Source organism: Lepisosteus oculatus, chromosome 15 (genome assembly GCF_040954835.1).
Source record: "Lepisosteus oculatus isolate fLepOcu1 chromosome 15, fLepOcu1.hap2, whole genome shotgun sequence".
Classification (NCBI taxonomy): domain Eukaryota; kingdom Metazoa; phylum Chordata; class Actinopteri; order Semionotiformes; family Lepisosteidae; genus Lepisosteus; species Lepisosteus oculatus.
In genome coordinates, this window is record NC_090710.1 from 27,996,845 (window position 1) to 28,021,693 (window position 24,849).

Sequence of the window (24,849 nt, forward strand, 5' to 3'; positions counted from 1 at the left end):
CTGTACCTGCCATCTTGCTCAGCACTCACAGAAGAGCTGAAGGAAAGAGTTAACCAAATGAGCACTATAGTCAATCCACGGGCACCTTCCAGTGGGAACACAGAATAGAAGTAAGCCGTTCAGCTGCAAGCTCAGACCCTTTCTTTCACTTCTGTAAACTCCGAAAGCCTTGTTTCAAAACATGGTGAAATCATCTGCAAATAGTATCATGCCCAATTTTTATTTCTGTATTCTTTCCATTTGAACCATTTAACTATTCTAAAATAATATCATGTTTGCATTAAAAATGTTATTGCAAATATCTTTACACAGGACACATAGGTGAAGCCTTATGAAATATTCCTGTATCTGATGTGTACCTTAGTGCTATTTGTATGATCCTGTAAAAAAAAAAAATCACAAAATGTTTGTATATGATGTCTACAACATTCTGCAAGAACTCACAGTATTATTTTTCTGTCCTGCTATGAATATTTGGTGACTACAGAATTAATAGTTTGTCTTTTTCTGCCAAAGGCATTTTAGCCAGGCAGTACAATGCATAAAGAACATCTTTTGAGAAGCCTTTTGCCAGGTTTGCCCAGGATTGAAGACCGTCAAACAAATAGTTGAAAAAAACAAATCCTTGCAAGGCTTCCATTTGGTTGAGAAAAGTAGAGTCATAAATTATCTAGAAAGAAAACTGGCTGCATAGCAAACTGGAGTCAGTTATAATTATCAAAGCTAGGCTGTTTCATTATTTCCAGACTTAGGAGGTGTTCTGGAGAAGTTTACTGGCAAAAAAGGTTGGACTTTCTCAGCCTCCGATGGGATATTTATTCCATAACATTTCTTTATACAATTTGTGCCTAAAATCACAGTAGAACAGGCCAACTCTGTAATGTTTATGATCGGGATTCTGTTGACTGCTGGTTCTTCATCTTTACCTGAGTTGTCAGCCATCCAACAGGTATGTTGCAAGAGATCCTTGAAGAGCAACATGAATAAAGGGACAAAAGGCAGTTATTACAAAGAAAAAAGTAATTTAGTACTGCAAAGAAAATTTTATCCAACTAACAAGCATTGTGTTGCTTAAAATTGTAAAAACAATTACCTTTTGGTTTATGTTTTTTAGTCTGAAAGTTTGCTTTATGTTATGTTAAAAATGGTGGTGAGAATTAATTGTGTCCATTTTTTTAATAGAATTGTATAATAAAAAGTCTCTGCTGTAAATATATTTTTTCAGTTAAGGTTTCTGTAAAGTATATTTTTATTAAACCTTATACTGCATAGCAATTAACGTTAAAATATTTTGTGCTGGATAATCAAGATTAAAGAATGAAATAAATGCATTCCACAATACTTTTTTTTACCAGATACGAGATAGGATAAAATAACTGAATTTATGACACCTTTAGTTGCTATAATACAATGGCATGATTCTAATTAGATTACAAATAACTATATCTTATTATTGGATAATCTGTATTTTGCAAAAAAAGCCTCATGAACTTGTATCATACTCAACTCATTAGGTTTAAAGATTTCACCAACAAAAATCTAAATAGAGTTACATTTTGCATTTGCATGTCTTAAAATCACTTTTACCAGTAGGAAAATTGCTACAAATTTAAAATTGCTTGCTTGTCCTTTAAGATCACTTTATTAGATATTTTTAATTTCCCTTGTTTGTCCACTAAAGTCTCTGACATCACAAGGATCTATGCTGTGTATAAATACCAGTTGTAGTTCTGCCAAACCGTTTGTGATTAGGCTGGGTGTCACTTCTTATTAGCTGTGGCTTTGCTTTCAATTCTATTAGAGGTTTTAATCCAGCATTCTACATTCAAGTCTCAAAATTCAAGAAACAGACTGGTTGTTCTGAACAATTTACACTTCATTCCTTGAAACGTGAGCCAGACCTGGGTGTGGACTTTATTTTAATTAAAGTACAGTGAACATCTTCCAGAAACCGCAAACTCTTGATGAATCAACTCAACTTGTGTGTGTAATCAAGTATGTCCATGAACAAGACACAGAGAGTCATGGGTTATTTCAGACAATGACTCACGTTATGCAACAGCATTACTATTAGTGTTTCAGAACAAAACCTGCAATATAGTGTTAAAGGGCCTTGCATTGGATATTTCTTGTATGTCAACTACAGTACGAATGCACATTACTTTATTGAAAATATTTCACTTACCTGTTATTTTTGCAAAAATCTGTACTGTTTTGTTAAAATGTACTTTCATACAGGGATTTATTTCTCCAGTAGTTTAAGTGTCTGAATGATGACATCTTTTAAATTATCCTTCTAAACATGCAGTAGAAACACCTGCTACATTCACCTGATTGGAACTCTCATTTGCAGTAAATTGACATCAGCTGTTTCACCCAGAATTGTTTGCCTGGTGAATCTAATTTTTGTATCGGATAACTTTGGAGTATACTCAATATCACTGAGGGAAAGGGCTATTTAGGCAGATTATCTTTCATGTGTTTCTTTCTGAATGAAAGTTATAATTTAAAATTAAAAGAGAAATATAATGCAGGAGAAATTAAATTCAAGCAAAATAAGCAATAAACACAAAGATAGTCATGATGTAAGGTTGTAAAAATAAGGATGCACTGCTTTATTAAAAATGACAATTTATGTACAATTAAAGATACCAGCTTTTCATTATGATTCATAAAGTATAGTGAGGTACACAAAACCTTGGTTTGGTTTGGTCTTGGCTTGGGTGAAGACCGGAATATCTTGATACATGAGACAAACCTTAAAATATGTTGATGAATGTATTGTAAAGGCATAAACATTTTACTAAATTGTCTAATTTAGTAAACATTTAGTAAACATTTTACTAGAAAACATCATCCAAGCCTCACTTTTTTGCCTTTTTTGTCTTCTTGCATAAAATGAAATACAGGATGTACATAAAGCAATTTATGAAAAAAAACACTGATGTAATTATAAATAAAAAACGTCAAAGGGCTATACTGTATATGCTGAGAATCTCAAACTTCTAAGTGCTATAATTAAAAATAAATCCAGGATAAAGATACATTGTTTTGGGCCATTTCAAGCTATTTCTTACTATTAATAATTATTCATAAAGTTACAAGGTCTACATAAATCCCAAATCCAAAATAATCAAATAGCAAGCCATTTGGCTTCTGAAGTAGTTTAATTGAAAGTGCAAGTGTCAAATTTGCAGACATACTCTAAGTTGAATTAAGTCTTGCAGGAACAAAACTTATTTGCATTGTTCTGCCATTCTTAGTTGTAGTCTAAGAAGAAGTCATACACTCACTGGCCAAAATATTAGGAACCCCTGGAGAATATGCTGACTGTGAATTTACAAGGTTGTGAAATACTTGTAAATCAATCCTGTCACAGTTTTTTTTCACAGAACAACCTTCAACTGACATGATGTGATCTGATCAGCTTCGTGGTTAGTGAGAAGGAACCGCACAATCCTTCAGTTTTCAACAGGATATTTGTCTGATAAAAAAAGAAAAACTGATGTGAAGTCTATTTTAGCCAATGTTTAGCAAACCACTCACTGCCTGTCACCAGAGAATATATTCAGTTGTCTGAGGGTGCCTAACTTTTTGGCCAGTATGAGTAATAACAATAAAGTACACTGTAATCTAGAGCATACTTTATTTTCATTCTAGTAAATGAAGAAATGTTTTAGCATCTCAATTGTGGATAATTTTCCATATTTCTCAGATAGATTATTATTGTGAAATGAAGTTGACACCCACATTATGCAATCGATATTGTATCCACCGTGTAAATAAACAAAAGAGAACAACCTGAGTACAGATTTTCCATTCATATGATCACTTTTTCCCATATTGTTTTAGCTTCTTGAAGAAAAACAGAATCCTAAAAAAAAAATATTTAAAAAAGAAAAAAAACATTCTGTGCTTCATGAAACAAGCACTGCAAATCTCAGAGTAAGCACGAGATAAATATACTGAGATTGTTTCACTTACTGATCAGTTATTTTCTTCTCACACATTTCCAGAAATCTGACTAAATACAATTTCTGCACATCTCCTAAAGTTGCTTCTGTGCACAAAAGCAAACAAACTGCCCTGCAAAGTAGCACCAAATGTCTGATGCATTTCTCCTAATTCATTCATTAACAGCTCCCACAAAGTTTTTTCCCTTGCTCACTCACTTTGTTCACAATTGTGTCCATTGCTTTCTTGCCTGAAAAGAAGATAATCAATTTGCCTCTAAATTATGGTTTTTGTGTCTTAAGGGTGTTTTTGCTCTCACTGCTTCATGCAAATACAAAATTGCAACTGTTAGCGATAAAGCAAATCTGTCAGTCCAGTCAGTTGCAATGGTTTGAGATGGTTTCATTTACTCTCTTTTTCTAAACCACAATGAGATGGAATGGTGGTGCTGCACTCCAGAACACATTAAAAAGGTATTTGTCTCAGAGATCTTCTGTGAAGAGTGAGACAAAAATCACACAGAAGAAAGAAACAATGTCTGCTTCAGTTCTCTGATTGAGTAGCAGGTATCTACGCAAGCACTACTTTTTCCTGGTGGTTTAAATTCTAAATCACTTTACTACGTTAGTGAATAATGTAACTGAGCACGAGATGAGGTTGTACAGACGTTTTCATGGTTTAAATGGCAACATTAAGTAACGCATTCATAGTAAACGTAGGACAGTACTCTATAGCACTTTGTTTTACAGTAATTTGCACTAACCAGCTGACAATTATAAACAACTTTTTAAAAAGCAAATTACATTAGAACTCATTCAGGGTAATGCTGATTCTAACTCAGATAATAAAGGCTAAACAGATTTTGTAAACTAAAATACAAAAACACTATTTTTTTAACTAACAAGCAGTCTTCTTACCTAGTGCTATTCTAGTTTTTGGTAAGCTGCATGATTCCCTTACACCTGCAGTGCAAGTTGAACTTCATCAAAACACTTTTCTTTTAAAAATTGATCAGGAATTATTTAAAAATTAATTCTAAAACCTAAATGCAGTACACACTCTATATTACAATAAAAAATGTTTTTAGTCCAAATATTCCCTTATTTTCCCAACAGAATAACATACAAAATACAATTCTGGTTTTAAACATTTAGATCTTTAATTACTATGATGCATTTTATTTCCTGCTGATGAGGATCTTGTGATGTGCTAAGAAAACAGGCATTTGCAGATTGTGTTTCAGTTTCAGAAACAGGGTGCCTTTCTCTTACGAAGACTCTGACTGCACTACACCACTTTTTTCAGCACACATTATTGAACTAGGGGAAGGCACTGAAGAGGAAAAACAGCATGCACGTCCCCAGGCCTCCCCACTTCTTGTAATGTCACAAATGGGTGTGTCATTGATCCTACAGCAAACTCATAAAATCCAGAAACAATTCTGGTGGACATGTTGCCAAACAGTTGTATTGTGTTTTCACTGACAACTCTTTTCAGCCAAGTATGGGTCAGCAATGCAGCAGAGCTATATAAAAACAGGGTAAAGAAATGAAAAGAGATCCTACTCCTGTTCCTCCTGGGCAATCTACACAATCAGACTATCCACAATCTATCAGTAATGTCTTTGGAAGTTACTGGAGTGCGAGGAGGAATCCCGTGTAAACACAGGAGAACCTCCAAACGTCCGATAGAAGGCGCCCCAGTCTAGAATTGAATGCCAAACCCAAGGACAGTGAGACAGCTGTGCAAATCTCCATAGAACCACACAGCCCATGAGTCTATTACATCATGAAATTAACATGAAATAAATGAAAACGATAGCTGTGATATGTACTGTACAAAGAGCAACATAACAACAATGCACATCGCTTTGACCCCTTTTAAACAAAAACAGACCATTCATTTACTCTCTACGTTCCTCAGCAAGGGAACACGTTTTTAAAAGTGTCAACAAAAAAAACTCTCAGCAGCTGACGAGGAAACACACCAATTATCAAAGAAAGGGCCAGAACTGCAAAAAAAACTTCAGAGCTAATCATTCTACAATGGTTGGCCTTCATCCAAGCCCATGACTGCAGGAGTATCTTGTACTTCTTGCTCCAAATCTCCTGTCTCATCATGAGACTCCAAGGCATGTTCCTGAAAGTAAAGAAATGGGATGACTTAGTGGATATATAAGTGGTCTGCTGCACTTTTCATGACAAGATCAATTAGTTATTGGAACTATATTCATTAATAAAGCGGAGATACAGAAGAAAGGAGATATTTATTAATTTAAAGGAGATAATTCATGTTTGGATAAGGAGTTTATTGGTTCTGTGATTATACATATATATATATTTTACGTGTGCCATGCCCATAGTGCAGGGAAGGAAACATTAAAAGAAGATTAACTTAGGTTCTTAGAATCGTATTGTAACTTGCCACCAAACAAAAGAAAGACATACGAACAGGTACACTTTAATTAAAAATAAATAAATACTATTAATAATAATTAATACCGTTAAATATAGTTTGTAGTTCAACACCGATAAAACATTCTGCCATGATTTAAACACTTTTTTAATGATACTGCCAAAACATAACAATGAGAATAAAGATCGGAAGAATCGGAAGAAGATGAATTCTGAGAGGAAAACGTTTGCCGCCTTTTTCTTTTTGGATAATTCCAACTGCATATATCACCTTACTACTTACAGCCACATCGACAGTACCCGATAGGTCTAGTTGGAAGGACTTTCTCTTCTGATATCCATGGCCCTGCGTTTGACCAAGGAGAAGATTAAGTTGAGTCATTTTTTAAAAAGTGATTTGGCACACTTGAGCCCCTAAAAACGTTATACAATCTAAGGATTTAAAAACTTAAGCTGCCAAAACTGCAATAAAGTAGTTGAAACAAATAGTAAATTAAGGTGTTTTGCTTCCTCATTCTATTCACTCTCTGTGCAGTACATTAGTATCTGGTTTGAGGTAGTGTCTATCTTTTCCAGAGCTTTTCTCCTTTAGCTGTATGAAATGTTTACCATACATTTCCTTGGGTAGCTCAAGGTTTCCATTTTGTCAGCAATCAGATGCCAGACTCTTATGTTAAAATAGTTCAGACCCAGCTACCCAAAAGCTTTGTCCTATTACTTGTATTCACAGTACTCTAACTGCTTACAGAGAGCAAGGAAATTAACATCTGGTCTGGCTGCTTTGGCAACAATCTGTAAACATAAACCTAAATTTGAAAATGACCTGATTTCACGGTGGTATCTGCTGTCGGAAGTTTGTTTAGTTAATTTAGTGAGAAACGAAAAAGACTTTCTGCAATGCACGACAGTTGTATACTAATGCTAATGGTTGGATTTGGATGCCTTATTAATTTGTAGTCTTTGTTTCAGAAGAGTCTGTTTCTCCAAAGGAGACACTGAATTAAAACGTAGGAATGCCAGAATAAACCAGCTGTTCCATGAGCATGGAGTCCACTTTCTGCTTCAGAATATAATAGTACAGGCCCTGCATGTTACAGGGCTTTTCTGCAGGATAATACCTGGCCTTTCTGAGGTATTATCTGGTTGCAAATCTGGGATCATTGCACTTTTTGCCCTAATGCACCCATCTCATTTAAGACATGTACAATTTAAAAGCACTATTTCAATACATATCTTGTGAAACTAAAACATTTATTTAGTAGTTGATGGACCACTTTACTGTGCATTGCAGAAGTTTTAAGACAGTGTTATATGAAGAGAAATAATGCTGCAATGACTTAGATGTTGTCAATAGATCCTACGTCTCCCAGCATTATTTTTTCCCATCTGCTGCTGTGCTCAGGGGGGCTGCAATGACAGGGTTAATTTCATAGCTGGACTTCGAGCTCCGCATGTGGGAATATCTCAGTGGACGTTTCACCGTGTCAAGTATGTTAATGTGTTTTTCCAAGGCTCCCTATGAAGGAGTAATAATAGATGAACTCACATCTGATGTTGCCGCACAAACTCTGCAAACTGGCGATCCTTTGCATAGAGCTCTATTATTCGTATCCTGTCTTCAATTTCCTGGGGGAGGAGAAGGAAAGGGAGAAACGTGCATTGGAGCAGAGTTACTTTATTTCTGTCTGAGCTCTTTAGGGCTTCAGTACTGCAGCTTTTATAGGTCTCTTTATATCTCCAGCACCAACACCAGCTGAGGAAAAAAATAACTGGGTCCAGTAAAGTGCAGTTAATTAGATTAATTAGCTGGTAAAAAGCTTGGGTGGTGTGAAGTGCAGCAGACACTGCAGTTCTCTAGCACTTGAGACGTGCACCACACAAAATCATAGAAGGTATTTCCTGAAATAAAGTGTCTCTTCAATTTAGTCACTTTTTTTTAAATAAGGAACAGTTATTGAAATGTCATGCAATTCGACAACTTTGCAGCTAAGTATTTTTTAGACACGATCTGCACATCTACCCCTGAAAACCTGTCATCCTAGTTTCAGATGTCCTTTGGGACTTTGTCTATCAGATGGAAACAGTTCATTTTGCAGACGTCTTTGGCAAAACACTAAACGGCTACCATTTCGATACTTACAAATCATAGGTTTTATCATATTATGTGGAATAGATCACAAGACTTGCCCATAGTGATCTATTTAGATAAGAAGAGAATATGCTTGGAATAAAATAATTTCCGAAATAAGAAAACAAACACTTCCACTTTATTTAAAACTTCTTTTGCAAATTCTCAATTCCTCCAGTACCAGAATCACAATGGCATCAGTAGTTCCTAAAATATCCATTCCTCTGTCTAATATTTATAATCCCGACCCTAATGGTAATTGTGACCCTAACCCAACTCTTAACAATAACCCGTAGTTATCCCTATACTCCTGGAGATTTAAAGCAGAGAGTCTGTGGTAAGTGAAGAGTAAAAAACAGGTAGGGGTAGAACTGAAGCTAGCCGAGAGCAGAGTTACACCAGAGATTAGATAGTATACCTCTCTGGTGAGCTCACTGTTCTCATAGATGTGCCTGATCTCCTCACTGCTGAAGTCAGTGGACGCCTCTGCACTGGCAGAGCTGTAGGAGGGCATTTGCGGGTAGCGTCTATAATAGTGGCTGTAGCCTGTGGTGGCATCACTCTCGTACATGGGGTTGTACTTCACTGCCTTCTCCATCGAGGCCAGGCTATCCCCAAGTCTGAGGAAGAGAGGCAAGGCAAGATCAGAGTGACAGGGGTGCAGAGCCAAACCAGGGACATACTGTAATAGGAGGGAAACCTCAGAAGGGAAAAACTGTCACATGTCAAGAAATACATACATACAGTACAGGTAGTTGACAGATACTGAAATACAGGAATGGGAATAGGGCCGACAAATATGGAAAGAAGCAGTTAAATAGAAGAACAGGCGCAGTTAAAGTCGTGTAGAGAGAAGAACAGAGATTTACTGATATAAATATATATATATATAAATATATACAGTATATAGTTGGGCCTGACCAATTGAAAGCAACTGCATGACATGCACAGTTTAGGAAGGGGCACCTGGCAGTCTGCTCCACATTTTATAAAACATTCATGAGGCGTTAACTAAAATAAATCAAGCAAATTTAACATATACAGTAGATGCTAATAAAAGAGCCACAGCTGTGATGCATCTACACTGCACTGCAGTGACACAAAGATCATATGAGACAGCGTTAGCAAGTAAAGCTTTGGAATTAATAGCTACACTGTGTTCAGTAATCTTACAGCCTGAGGTGACCTCTACATTAGACCTGTCGAAGGATTGGCTGAGGTAATTACATCATTGTTTACTGTCCCATTAAGTCTTTAAAAGGTCAGAGGTACTTTCATTAAAGTTTAGAAAGTCATCAGACCTCTGCTGTAATATACAGAACCAGTAATGCTGACTGCATCAACCAAGGTAATCAGTCTCTGTTACTTACATTTCGTTCCTGAAAATCAAAAGGTATACAATTACAATGGCTCATTACGTCAGTAAGGCCAATTTGACCGCTTTCATTTGGCTCTCTACGCCTGTAGCTATTCCAGAGGTTACTGGAGTTATAGCCCTTTGTTTAACAGCTTTTTTAGCTTTCATTTTAAATGCAATCAGGACTGTTTTGGAATCTTTATAAACATGACCTGCGTCATTAATCAGTTGCAGAAATCTGCCAGCATAATTTTTGGCTCTGCTCAAAATTCACAGGGATTTGAAGATGACAGAGGCATTATGCCTGAACTGAGCACTATGTTAATATGCACTACACATATCCAAATAAACTAAATGTTAATTATTTGTGTCTACACATTCAAGGACAGGATATTTATACTTTATCTGTCTGTACCCATTGAGCTAAGATACTGTATATATAGCATAAAGTTATAGGTTTGATGGCAACCTACAAATGAGATATAGCTACAAAAATCAGAAAAGGAGCATTTTGAATAATTATGTTTTGCAGCCCTATGATAAGCCTTGTCATGCATTTTAAGCATACATTAAGTGTCCAGAAAAGCACTATATAAGTATAAGGAATTATTATTATTATTATTATTATTATTATTATTATTATTATTATTATTATTATTATTATTATTATTATTATTAAAAGAGACTGCACATGAGCCACAAATCGGACTTTATTTTCTGTCAACAAATATTTTACACAAAGGGCTTTGTTTTTCATTATCAATGTAAATGCTCAATTTGTATCCACTGCAAGTGATTGTGATGAAGTCTGTTTAGAAATATACTTTCTGTCATTTGACATATTCAGTAAACGTCTTTGTAACTTAGGCACAAATTAAGCCTGTTGTAGTTCTCTTCAAGACCAGTGGGCCAAGGTTAACCGAACTCAGCTACCTGACAGGTTCTTCAGAGTCCTCCTTGTCGTATTGGTCCTGCAGAGTTCTGGCTAGGAAGAAGATGACAGCAGACGCCACCAGCAGGAAGCCAGCCACTGAGGCAATAGCAATGCCCACCACCAGCGGCTCAGAGACGTACTCCTCACAGTGCTTCCCACGGTACCACCAATTCTCTCCCACTCGGCACCTGGAAACCACACACCGTGGATGGCATAACACACCCTGTGCCACATGTGCAGGGTCATTTTCAACACACTTAGCTCGGGAGCAAAACATTGTGCCGTGTTATAGGCTTGATGATGTCTTCACTTCAAAGGGATGTACCTACAGTATTCTGCACAACAACTGTTTGTCCAAGCACGCACAACTGTGCTTTTAAAAGACAGAAAGACATAAAGCAACGTAAGGCATTCTTAAATAATATGATATTGAAATATAGCCAAAGCACAATTTCTTCAGAGCCAATGAAAACCGCATTGTCATAATTCATTTGGAGTATATCTGTAATGCATCAAGGGATTTGAAATGTGGATAGTTCATTTACTATTTTTGATTGCTTTACAGTGTGTTGCAGCAGAAGAATAGAACTGCATTTTATTTTTATTTTGGGTATTTTTTTATGACCTGGCTATATGTTAAACTCCATTATTTGAAGCTTAAGGAAAGCTGACGCTTGACTCAAGCTGTACCATCTTTTGCCTATCCCTCATTGTCAAGGGTGAAAGGTCAAGGGTGAAGGAGAAAGCCAAAGATGACTGATCAGGCGGAAACGAGATCTGCACAGTCTCTGAAAGGTTGAAAAAGGGTTGTCTTGGGAGATATGTGCATTGACTGATCATTTGCAATATGTTTTCCTCCATCTAATTCGGTCAAGGGTCAAAATCTTCCAGGAGTTGATAACAATGTTGCATTTCTTCATGCTTACATTTATCTTCTCTGGTACAATTGATTAGGCTAAGCATTGGAGAAAAGACCATTCCTTGGGAGACTGAACTCTGACATAACGACCAACCCAGAGCTGATCAAACAAACAGAGCCGATGGCTGTGAACATTTGTTCATGCTACACCATATACCACTGTATTTCTAAAAAGAATATAACAAACTTGTGTTTAAACAGAAAATCCATTGAGGACAAATGTTCCTCCACAAAAATGACTTTAATGAAAGCAATCTGAGGTAATTATGTTGCTCATGTGATCCACCCAGGTCTAGAGCCTTACCTGCTACACCACATTTACAACACAGACACAACATTGTAGTTCAATTAAACTGTTGATGCCTTCATTTAAATTATTACTATAGATAGTAGTATATTATTAGAAACAGTCATGAATTGTATGACTTTTTTGATGCTTAGGTTTAGAGAAGCTTTAAAAAAACATCACACTGAAGGTTAAAAGTCATATAAATCCTGCATTCCAAGCCAATATTCCATGGAAGGTAGAATATTATGTACCAAAGTTACATTGTACGAACTTTGATGATGGCTAAGAAAGATTAAGTAAAACACAAAAGCTCAGTATGGAATAAACACAGAGTTAAAACAATTTCCACAGAAACTAAGAGTAAAACATTTCTATTATTGTGTTTTGCTACATTATTATTTCATGCATTCTTTTTAAAGTACAGGGGTAATAGTGCTTCCACATGGGGTCTAAGGAACAGGATGAGTTAATCACTGCTGCTAGGCTGACAATGGCCCTACCTGCAAATTGCCCCTTGCCCTGGTATGATATCGCACTTCCCATCATTCAAACAGAAGTCTTGCCGAAGGTCACAGATGCTCTGGCAGGGCAGTCCATCCACACTGAAATACCCAGCATTGCACACACATTCGGCCTCCCCTGTCCGGCGATTAACTCTGCACTGAGAGAACTCATTACAGGCCTGGAACTTACAGGGGTCAGCCTGGTCACCTAAAAACAAAGCAGGTATGTAATTAGATGTGATCAGGGGGTTTCTGAACTGGGATATTTCCGATACAAGTGGGCCTCCAAGCTATGGCCTGAAACAAATGAAAAAATTGTGACAGGAAGGTTTAATGGGATTTAGCTTGGTTTCAAATGTGTTTAGATTATATTCTAATTTTTTAGACAGAATATGGGTAATTAAAAGGGCATTCAAGTAAAAAATGGTTTAAATTGTATGCATGTTGGCTTTATGTTGCATTGGTGATACGTTTTTCATTATTTTACAAGGAAAATATGAACAGATATCCTGTTATAGTCTAAAAGGTATCACATCTGATAACTGCAGCAATAAGTCATCAGCACAGCAGAGAGTAATATTCCTTTCAGCAATTCCCATGACTCATCAAGAGGGAATACTCTCTAAGAAATTGCTTCGGCTGCAGCAAAGAAAACTTCAAAACAAGATGTAAACAGTTTAGCAAGAACTAAAATTTCAGCTTTGATAAATATTACATTTTAAACAATAACACAATTGCCAGTTTCCCTTCTGTTATTCCTAACTCATTTATAAATTCAGCTAGACAAGAACACAAGACTCAGCTTAGAAAGTTTATTTTTGTAGTTTTCTTTAGAAAACAAGGGAAAGAATGACCTTGCTTATACTGTAGCAGACCCCCCAAAGAATGCTGGGACTGACATCAACACCTTTAGCACTGTTAATGTGCTAAACTGATGAAAATATCAACATCTTTAAAATGGAGATAGAATTACCATACAGGGGGTTTCAGGGGATAATTTTCAAATAATGTATCTTTAAAAAGTGGCATTATGTAAAATTAAGACTCTGGTAGGTCACAGCAATATTATCAATGTTTTTTTTTTGTTTTTATCGATAGTTTTGTTTGAAATATGATTGAAAGGATCAATTATATCATTTGTATCTCTAGTGAAAATGTACACACATGAGACTTTAATGTACGATATCTATAAGTATATGTACACAAGAATGTTTTAGTCATCTTTGTAATTTGGTTTGGTTGGTGTGCTTGCAAATGGAAAGAAAAATAATACAAAATTAAGTTGCAAAAAAAAGTTTCATTTCCCTTTCCACACAAATACTGTCCATTTCATGGGATTCTCTACTCTAAACTCTGGTGGAAAACTTGCTGAGAGTCACATGGCTTCCAATATGATAAATCAATAATCTGCCAGCTTTCTCTGTGTGATTGGCTCAGACAGATTAGTTTTATCAGCTTATCAGACCAAGAACGTTTCTGAACCCGCCGCTCAAAATAAACAAGAACATGACTCATCAGTCTGTCATTAAATATGGAAAGGGCTTGGAGAGTACTTCTCAGAGCTTCGTGCTCCAGTTAGAGTCAATGCTTCAACAGTATATGACAAAACTACCAGGAAACAAGGAGACTTGGGATTACTACAAGGCTGCGATATTAACAGTATTCAGACTTGTATAACATGGCAAGCAGATTTGTGGTAGCTGAAAAAAACTAGAACTACTCAAACTACCAGCTGCAGATTGGTGTGATTCTCACCCTTACTCAGATCCTAGACTCCCAAGATTAAAATATGTTTAGCATAACAATGTAAAGTGCATTAAATTCACTGTGCCTGATACATTTAAATAAAAATGGTAGGGTCATACAAGGTAGAATTTACTTTACAAAGGGATGGGAATAACACTGAGGCAGTATTGTGGCTTTTGAAGAGGCTATTGTATTGTGCAGCCAGAAACCTTTAGTACATTTTTTTACGTGTGCAAGCGCAGCCTGACATTTTAGATCTCCTCTCACTGCATAATAACTAATAAATGATTACAAGCGAGAGAAGGCAATTAGACACAGCTTGCTTATTTTGCTAGATGTTTATTGATTTGAGGATCTTATCCAGCTGTTTCTTGCAGGATTCCAGGGAATTACCCTGGCTGGGCAGTTTGCTCCAGACCCCATAACCCTTTGTATAAGAACATGTTGTACTCTTTAAAAACCAAATTCTCTTATGTGTAATTATCACCATACCTCTATAGCCTCACTTTTCAACAAAAATCTTCCTGCTCTAGATACACCTTCCTTTCCACATTTTAGAATTTGAAATCACTTTGTTACTCAAACCTTTAACTTAGTGATATGAAACCTAAACAAACTAGTAATTAGGAAACACATTAATTCTATTAGTAATTAATCGGTATGGTCCTGTAGCTGTGCATACTTATTTAGAAAAAAAGGTGGTCACACCTCTGTATCCTAGTCATAATAAGGTGTATAAAAGTGTTACCTGACTCCACGTCCAGAGAGTATTTGTCAATGGCAAGGTTCATCGTTTGGTAGGCAGTATTACAGAAGTCTTCAAGAATGAGGTAGACTGCATTAGTAACATCACGGGGCACAGGTTTGGCAAACTTCATTCTGCTGTTCACTTTAATGCTACCATTCCTGAAGTTGAGTATTTCAAGGTTCTGGAAGTTCGATAGGTTGGATTGCAGGTAAGGGACAAGCTAAAAGACAAAGAAAAGCTTTTTTTATCTCTAAGTGAGACACACTTAAATCTGCAGCTACATTAAAGCCAGTAAACGCTATCTATAAAAGGACAATGATGAATAAAAACAAAAATGTAGTCTGTCAACTTACAAGCTCCAGAAACCTTTGCTCCAAAGCTTTGTATTCAGCCGAGCTTTTATTGAATAGGTCCTCAGAGAACATCATGTTGGTCACCCGCAGGCTGAAGAAAACTACCAGTGCCCTTGTAGGTGTAGTGAAATTTCCATTGGTAGGCATGGCTATGCTGGCCATGTCTGTAGCATGTTCATTCACAGATGTGTAACCACTGCTTTCCTGCTCAGTGTTATTCCCCCTTGTGTGGTGATATTCTTGAATGGATAAGTCAAAATCTGTAATGTTGGGATTTTGGGGTATATAGGCTTCTCCTTCTAGCAATGTTGTACTGATGACATCATTGTCCACGTGGATTGTTGGTTGGTATGGCTTTGTGGGAGCTGGTACAGTTGGCCTTTGTGTGGTGCTAATGTCCTGAGGTTTCCTGCCAGATGACATTGTAGTGACCATAAAGCTGTCTGTTGGTCCGTTGGTGTTCGACTGAATCAATGGAGGCATTGTAGCTAATGAGTAAACTTCACTTTGAGTGTCAATACTTGTGGAAGCAAATGTTATGGGACTATTATATGTGTCTGTTACATCTGGGGTCAGACTTGCATCTACACTGACTTCCTTAGAGGAAGTTTCATCCGGTAAATATGGAACAGTTATTAGTTGCTCTGACAGCGCTGGAGGCAAAGTGTCAGATTCTACTTCCAGAGGCAGAGCAGCAGAGGATTTAGTCAAAGTAAATTCTTCTTCAGGAGACTGTGTGAGAGGATATGCAGTACTTAAGGATTCCGTGACTAATGCTGGGCCTTTGATTGTCAAGTCCACTGTTAAAATTTCTTCATCAGCAATGTCCTCCACTGGAATCAAAGTTGCAGGCATGTCTGTGGTCAGGGTGTGTGTAACCTTCTCTTTCGAGACATCAGTTGCTTTATCCCCTTGACTCTTGTCTCTGTTTTCCAAAAACGGAGGTTCCTCGGTGAAAGACGTAATGACGGGCTGCTCCTGAGTGCCTACTTCTGCGACAGGTTCATTTTTTGTGGCTAATTCAACACTGGATTCATCCAGGGTTGTTTTCAATGATCCTGTGTCTCCATGTATAAGGTTGGTGAAGGTCACGGGATGTTCTGGAAATTGTCCCATCTCAAATGAATCTGTGGTCATTGACTCTTTAGTTGAAACAACTTCAAATATGCTCTCCTTATCAAATGAATTTCCCCCAGTTTCCTGATCCTCAGATTGTTGTGCTGTTGTCATTGGTCCTTCTAAGACAGGGGCTACAGTGGTGCTCTCATCCGTGTTCATATCAGGAAGAGAATAATCAGTGACCGGTGACACCGTAGTAGATGACTCACTTGTATAATAATCATAATACATGCCAGAGGCCTCAGAGGTTAGCATGGAAAGTTCGACTGTTAATGTCTCCATTGTCCAGAAAACAGGGGCTTCATCTGTAGTGGTATAGTGAGGTACATTTCGTATATCTTCGGTAACAAGCACTCTATTCAAAAATGTTTCCTGTGTCTCCAAGTCTATCCCAGATTCTTTATCCTCCACAGGTGTCGTGTTTGCATTTTTAGAATAAAAATAATCCTCAGATAAAGTAATCTCCTCATTTAAAACATCTGGAGAATCAGTCATGACATGAGGTACGGACTCATCAGTATGTTCTGGAGTTGTACTCAGTGGTGAATGTGAATTAATGTCTGGGCTTGTTTGTGCCTCTTGATAGTAACTGGAGTCAGATGTTACAGGCAACCATGGCCACTGATCAGGCCCTTGCTCTTGTCCAGAGATGAAGAACCCTGAACCAGAGCCCAGGTCAAACACGTCAGTAAGCTTCTCTGTCGTACTCTCTGAAGCAGCATTTGACGTAAAAGCTACATCAGATGCAGATGGGGTAGAGGGATATTGGGAAGGAGACACTACTAGTGGCTTTCCGGTTGCCGTCATCAGCAATTTATCAAGTGAGGAGGAAGTGGGAGAACTGTGAGTTGGAGACATCATGGCTGGTGTATTCATGTCGCTCTTTGTAAGAATCAAACCATATGGCAATGTTCCTTCAGACTGTGTATCAGGTAAGGTGGAAATCACGGTTTCTGTTGTTTTCAAAAGCTTTGGTGCCTCAGTTGGAACAAGTGATTTTGAGGAGGAACTTGCCCTTTCAGATTCTTCAGCTCGGCCAGATGTGGGAGGCACTGTTGTAGATCTGGGCACTCCTGAATCTTCAGCTTGGCCAGATGTGGGAGGCACTGCTGTAGATCTGGGCACTCCTGAATCTTCAGCTGTGATGTCCATTGACAAGGATGGCAGGGCGGTTGGAAGGTCCATATCAAGAGCAACGTGTGAAGTTGCTATTTTTGGGCTGTCTGTTGGCACTGGCTTTGGAGCTACTGTGTTACTGAAAAAGAAGCCTTCCTCTTCAACATTTCCATTATCTACACAGCAGAAGGGAAGCAAAAGAGTTAACATTTAGATGAGATTCAAAATCGATTACATTTCCTTTTTTGTATTATACAACAAGCTGTTGATTCCTATTTGTATGCTGCCTGCCTTATTTCTGCACTCAATACGTCAAACTAGATGGAGGCAAAGGTGCATTAATGGTATCGTCTAAATGTACTTTCAGACACTTTATCAAAAAAGTAATGTATAACAACCACAGAGGAACTTTGTATTGACTAGAGTACAGGCACAGCCTCTAATGTCAACAGTTAGTCATTCAAGCACCTTGTTCATCAGAGACATGATGTGTTCATGCTGTGCATTGAACTTAGAGACCCAGCTGCTGGCATAGTTACTCACCTTCAATGTCAGGTGAGAACGTACTGATGGATCTATCTGATTCCACCGTAGACTCAGGTCTCAAGTCAAGGACCAAATCTGACAGGTGAGGAGACACTGGAGTAGGGCTCTCCTCCAGCACTATAACATCATTCTCCTTAGCTGGAGGGCTCAGAGACCCTGGCCACAAGTCATTAGGATGCACAGTGTCAAGATTAAAATTTTCTTTTATGGAGCCACTGATGAAGATGTCATTGTTGGTCAGGTCCTCTGAAGGTGTATCAGGTGGTTTTTCTGATGCCAGAATATTGTCCTATAACAGCAAAGAAGCAGAAGGGTTAAGATCAACTACACAAAATATCAAGTGATGTTTTGACACTTAAAATTGTCTTCAGTTCATTTTTTGGCAGTTAGGGTTTTTGTGCAAGTGTACAAAAGAGTTAAAAAGCCATTCAACACTATATGAATACTACACGTGTCTACAAATGAATACTGAGAGAACAGTCCATTTTTTGGAAAACAGACCAGTTAATATCACCATTTGTCACAGGTGCTCACTTGATCCTAAGATCAATCAATTTTGAGGCTAATTTCGGACACTGTGAATGCTTGAATCCAAGCTGCACCAGGACATTTTTCATGAATGGCCCTGTAAATCTCTGTTCTCTGATTTATAACAATGGATAGCTGGACAGCTGGTCTCAATTAACCCCTCATTGTCCAACTTCCCTTACGCACCCCTTCCTTCACTATTTAAACCCTCAGTTCACCCTGTAACATTGCTCGGTTTTAGGATCTCTTCTGCCTCCTGAGCTTGCCTCGCCCTTTCCTCCTCAGTACCTTTTCTACCTCGTCTGGACTCCCTCAACGTCGACTCTTTGATTTGGGGATTTCTCTTGCCTCGCCCCTATCGGATTTGTTTGCCTCTCTTCTTGCCTACGACCTGGACTTGACCCAGCCTGGAATAACCGACCACTCTACCTCGTCGCACGCCTTGGATACCTCAGCTACCAGATCTCACCTGGAGACACAGGGTTCGTTAATTACACCGTTCTTACAATATTTTTACTTTCTTATTACTTTGTTGTTCCACTGTATACACTGAATACGAATGGGATAGGAATGTGCATGCATTATTGCTTTTATTGGATATATACTCTAAGCATTCTGGTCCAACCTTTATCCCCTTTCCAGCACTACCCTTCTCAATGAATGGCAAGATTAAGTCCAACATTGAGTCAGGACACTGGGTTATTCTGGAAGGTCTTTCCCGTACTCGGCAAAAGCTCTGCCAGTAATCCACCCTGAAGCATTACAGGAGCTAAACGCTAAACATGTTTAGTTCTTTCCTTCTCGCTAGGAGACTGAGCAGGTAATAAACTTTGCCTCAGATAAACGCTGGAACATTTATTTTATTTGAGGAATGACAATTTACTTTAAGGATCATGGGATGAGGGCAACTGAAAAAAGAGACTGTCACACATTTGTATCTAAAAATGAAAGAATTCAACTGACCAGCCTGGCTATGTAATGAAATTCAAAATGTAATGGCTTTGATGAAATAACAAGAAGTCCAAATGCATTTTTCCATAAAACAATGAAAATATGAATATGACAGTGAATGGGATAAAACACTTAGAAAATCCATGTTGCAAAAACTTACTGTTTTTATAAGTTGTTTCTTATAAGCAGCTGAAAGAGACTAAATTAGCGTTTTTGCTTCTTGCCCTTTGAAGACCCTATAAGCCCTAGGGCAAATCTAATTTCAATCTCGTGTTGTTATATGTCACCTCATTCCCTTCCTGCAATGGGCTAACCACTCGTGTTCATACCTAATCCGAACAAGTAGAGACAGACAATGACAAAATGAGGGGAAGTCATTTCTGTTCATCGGATTACAATGAAGAACGTCCTGATGTTTCTATTCACACCAGTGCTAGATTGCTAGATGTGATGATATAAGCAAGCTCAAACCCGGCAAGAAAGCTATTTTTTTATTTCATGTACTATTTCAGGCATAGTGCTGATATCTTGTTCGGTTAAAAACAGACGAAACACTGGTTGAGCCTCGTAGTCAGATCCAGTAGCTCGAGTCCAGACTACATCACTATTTATCTGTGGTGGTGCAGTAATGTCCAATTGGCAGGAGTGGGTGACACTGGACTTGTTGACTTCCTGGTTGTCAGTGACTGTTGACACCGTGGGACTGTTAGCATGGAAAATAGCAGATGGCTCTGACAACCCCTTATTTCAAATTAAGGAGTAAAAGAGCTGCAACAGAGTGCTTAACACTGCTGCCTCACAGTTCTGGGGCCCTGTGCTCAAGCCCAACCCTGGGATGCTATCTGCTTGAGGTTTGTGTCTTCACCCTGTGTTCATGTTGGATTCGTCCCGGTGCATCCAGCTTCCTCCCATAGTCCAGGGACTACTGGAGGGTTGGCTTGTGGGAAAACTGGCTCTGCAATGGACTGGCATCTCATGAAGAGTTGTACCCTGCCTTTCACCCATCGCATGTTGGGATAAGCACTGACTCCCTAGTGACCCTGAATCGGATGAGGTGGTTCGAAAATGGTACCTAGAACACCGTCCACCACAGCTCATGCTAGAATAGAGATGGGGTGTTTTTTTTAACAATCGGCAACACCACATTACGTGTTTGTTTTGTGGGGGTGGTGGTGGGTATAACAAGAATAAAAAGAATACCATTCATGATTTAAAACAAGGTTACAAACTTTAGAATTGTAACTATTCGATTGTTCTATTACTTCATACCCCAGTTATGATAAACAGAAAATAACACAAATCGAAGTAAATCTAAATCTAAGTCTAAGGATATGTAGCTAAAGAATGAAAAACACTGACCTGTGAAAACAGTGTTTAAAGTTGCCTGTATGATTCACTTGAGGAACTGAAATGATTAGATTTGTAAACTGGAACATCAGACAAACCCAAATTGCAAGTCTCTCCTATGACAGGAGGATAATGATTATCTTTCTGTGATACTGCCTTAAACTTTGCTAGATTTAAAGTTAATTGAACCCAGATGTCTGCCGCAGAGTGGATTGTACTGCACAGCGCATACAGTACTGTAAAGACAATCTCTGAAATTCACCAGACAAACGGTTCACCTGAAAGTGGAATAACGAACATCATTATTTTTGTTCCGAACATCAGTTTCATGAGAGATGTGGAAAGTCCAGTCCAGCCCAGGCTGATGGAAACAACAAATCACTTCAATCGAAAGGCTGTTACAAGTTGTTTCAGGGACTTTGCCAGGGTTTCTAATTGTTTGTTGTTGTCGTTTGTTGATATTCTTAGTATTCAGACTGAAAGCAGATGTTTTTCTTTTATTTTATTCCTTGGTGATGCGACCATAAATGACCTCAGCGCACATGACCACTTTTAAAAATGGTTCTGTCTCGAAGAGTTTGCAAACCCGTGGTACTTTGCTTCATTTTCTCAAGTATGATGAAACCAGGACTATATACCACACCACATTCCATGTATGCTTTTTCCTTTTCTATGGCAAAACCCCTTTACACTGCATTATCTAATTGAAAAGCAAATTGTTCTTCCAACATCTGTGTGAGGCTTAGCGAAACTACTTAATTAGGCACAGAGCATAGCCTTCTTATTAATACCTCCCCAGGGTAAAGCTCGGCTGTTTTTCTTTGCGTTAGAATAACACGAAAGCGTTTGGTGGAAATGATTGCAGCGTGGAGTCTTCATTCCCGTTCCAGTCGTGGTCCCAGCATGTTTTGGCGGAGCCTGCCAGGGAACTCACTCACCATACTGTCGGGAGGGTCAGCTGGGCCGCGGGTTGGCCTGAGACTTCCCTGGCTGGGCTTCCCTGTCAGGACACTTTCAGCTGGAAGGCACAAGAACACGTGCCATGGGCTTCACCACATCAAAGGCATTGACTTCTAGCACAAGCAGTAACACTAGATTAACCTTTAAAGGCTTCTTTCACAACATCCATTTGTCATATAGTTTATCGTGCCAATACTCTACATAAAAGCAGTTATAAACACCTGCACAGCTACCTTTAAATGTTCCCACTATACCGTATATACAGAATTAATAAGAAGTAATAAGACAATTGGTATTCCTGAGAGCAACTTTTTTGATAAAAAAAAACATTTATTTAATCATTCTTAAGTGTGTCTGAAAGGAGGTTATTTACTAATGTAGGCTGGAAAGAAATGATGAAAGACCTTGAAATTCAGCAGAACGGCACATCCAAGGGTCATTACTGTCCAGCTGTAGTAATTCTGTTCCATTACTTACAAAACAAGGTAATTGGCTTCGCTTGGTGTATTCAGTGTACAGTGAGTTTTAAACAGTTTTGGCACGTTCAGGAAATGGAGAAAAAAAACCTTGGACCAAAAAATATGAGTTATGTACTTGTTTCTGATGTAATGTAGAAAACCTGAACTATCACAGGCCCGCCCTTCCCCCATCTCCTGAAGAAAGGGTCAAAAATGGCCTGAGAGTAAGACTTATTCTTTACCTTTTGCCAGCTGGAGAGAGTCAGGGTCGACGGTCAAGGAGGTGTTTCCCACAAAGGATTCCTTGTGCAGGGCTTCTGTGATGTAGTTGCGGAAGTCTGTGATGGTGTAAACCACAGTGGGGCTCTCGTCTAGCTCTGGGTAGGATGCTTCCACCATATTAGACTTCAGGTTGATGAAATCCATGGTCTCGTTGCTTATCCCACCCATACCCGCTTCAAAGGTCACAGTGTAGTGTGCAACCACAGCGTTACCTCTGGGGGGGGGCAGCACAAGCACACAGTTAGCATGTGGGGATTTTTTGTTCAACACGCAAAGACATGAAGACAAGTGAGTCAGTTTTGTGTGATTTTTTTGTAATCTTATAAGAAAAATCACAACTCGCTACAATGAAACTGATGTCAAGAGCAATAGAAAGGCTGAATTAATTGGAAATGTAGGAGCAGTGAAAAACTGTCCTATTTAAAGACTTGTTGTGGTGTTTCAAGATGTATCTATGTACACACGATGTAGAGAAATGCATGCTGTAAAAGGCTAAGTTAACTCATCATGTGCATTTAAACGTAACCCAATTAGTATCTTCAGAATGCCTGGGAACCATTAGGAGACCGTAACAAAAACTGGACTGTACTGACAGTTGACAGAAGAGCAAATTGATTTGGTTGTTAGCCCGGCCAGATTATCCTGTATTCTGTACCAGCTGGACTTGTCTGTCAGCCCAGCCTGTGAAAAGCCAGTGTGTAAAGTACAGTATGCTGGTTATGGGGCAAGTCATGGGAAAAGAGGACCAAACTTCCCATGCTACCTAAAACAGAAACTATATCTTTCCAGACACCTCTTCCAATTTCCTTTAGGCACAGAGAAGTTTATATATATATACTGTGTATTTAACAATTCCTACAGACAGCAAAAACTTCACCATCTGCTCATTTCTTCTTTCTGGATGAGCTGCAGCTTTGACTACAGTGCTGGGACCAAAATATTTTTGGAGGGGACAGTGTTCTGTAGATCGTGATCTATCAATGTCAACTTCAGACAAATTCTAAAAATGTAAAATGTACCATGAAAAACGTGCAAATATTTTTAAAACATATTCTGTTGGCCTCCTCCCACAGCCTGTGTCTAAATATGCATTCCAACAAGCAAATAATTTGCTGTAAATGTGTCTCAGTAAAGGTTATGAGGTCCTTACCCCCTGGAGTCCTTTTGCTGCCTATACACAAAAAAATGTGAACAAAACAAAATTGTTATTGATTGCAAAAAAGCATCAAAAGTGCAAAAGACTAATAACAGTACATTTGTTCATTATTGCACAATTATTCTGTCTTATAAAGCATGCATTATTGTTTGACATATATATTACATCTAATTAAGCTACTTGAAATTGTCTTTTATAAAAACTAGTCTGCTGCAGTGTAGAAGTAGAAGCTTATGTCATCCTTACTTTTCCTGGAAAAATATTGGAAGACTCTCACCTGAATTCAATTACATCAACAGCCTTGAATCCTGGCAGCCTTTCAAAAGCATCCTCAATCTATTAAATGGGAGAAAAAAAATTAACGTATTATATTTTACTTTTAATGCATTGTCCAAACAAAACCTCTGTTATGCTACATAATAGATAATACCTCCTGGCAAAATATGGTATATGTATAAGGAAACTGAATGAAATCTAAAAATATGTTTTTATCTTTAGCAGATGTGTAGCAATACTGTCTCCAGAGCAAACAGGCTCCCAATTTCATATCACAGAATTTACTATTTTTTGTAAGTTACACTATAATACCCTATGACGCAAAGAAATGAGCAAAAAGACCTGTGGGACTTAATATATTATGCCAGAAATGTAGTTCAGTGTGTTTTTCTCTCTAAGTCTCCTGTGTGTTTTCTCTGTCCAAGGCTTTTCATCATCCTATCAGCTGGGACGGACAGACAGAAGCATACTGATGCGATTATTGTTTGTTTTAAGGCCCTCCATATTCCAGACTCTCCTGCTCGTCCTTAAGGGAGAGCTGATTCAAGATCTGGGAGAGCTCTCATTCACTGGACACATGCGAGCCTTCTTAAAGTACAATGAATGCTAAGATCGCCAAGGGACAGCACAGGATATGGTATGGAAAGTTTTCACAGCACAGAAAATAGCTTTTTTTTCAGAATAAACCAATGTTACTTGTTTAATCGAACAACGTCTAATGTGAATTGTGCTGCAGAATCAGGTTATTACTAGTAGATATTAATG

At 38.2% G+C, this 24,849-nt stretch overlaps 1 protein-coding gene across 1 annotated transcript in view; it reads right to left on the reverse strand.

The window, feature by feature from the left end:
- Positions 1-2,599: 2,599 nt before the first annotated feature.
- Positions 2,600-24,849, reverse strand: part of impg2a (interphotoreceptor matrix proteoglycan 2a) — a 36,655-nt gene continuing 14,405 nt past the window's right edge. Inside the window, exons 9-21 of the mRNA XM_015364027.2 lie at positions 24,086-24,144; positions 23,803-23,823; positions 22,613-22,866; positions 21,891-21,970; positions 18,124-18,415; positions 15,346-17,756; positions 14,993-15,212; positions 12,496-12,706; positions 10,787-10,975; positions 8,915-9,116; positions 7,915-7,994; positions 6,652-6,714; positions 2,600-6,093 (exon numbers count right to left, since the gene is read on the reverse strand). Of these exons, the coding sequence (XP_015219513.2) occupies positions 6,678-6,714; positions 7,915-7,994; positions 8,915-9,116; positions 10,787-10,975; positions 12,496-12,706; positions 14,993-15,212; positions 15,346-17,756; positions 18,124-18,415; positions 21,891-21,970; positions 22,613-22,866; positions 23,803-23,823; positions 24,086-24,144 (4,056 nt within the window). The 3' untranslated portion in view covers positions 2,600-6,093; positions 6,652-6,677. The remainder of the gene's footprint in view (positions 6,094-6,651; positions 6,715-7,914; positions 7,995-8,914; positions 9,117-10,786; positions 10,976-12,495; positions 12,707-14,992; positions 15,213-15,345; positions 17,757-18,123; positions 18,416-21,890; positions 21,971-22,612; positions 22,867-23,802; positions 23,824-24,085; positions 24,145-24,849) is intronic.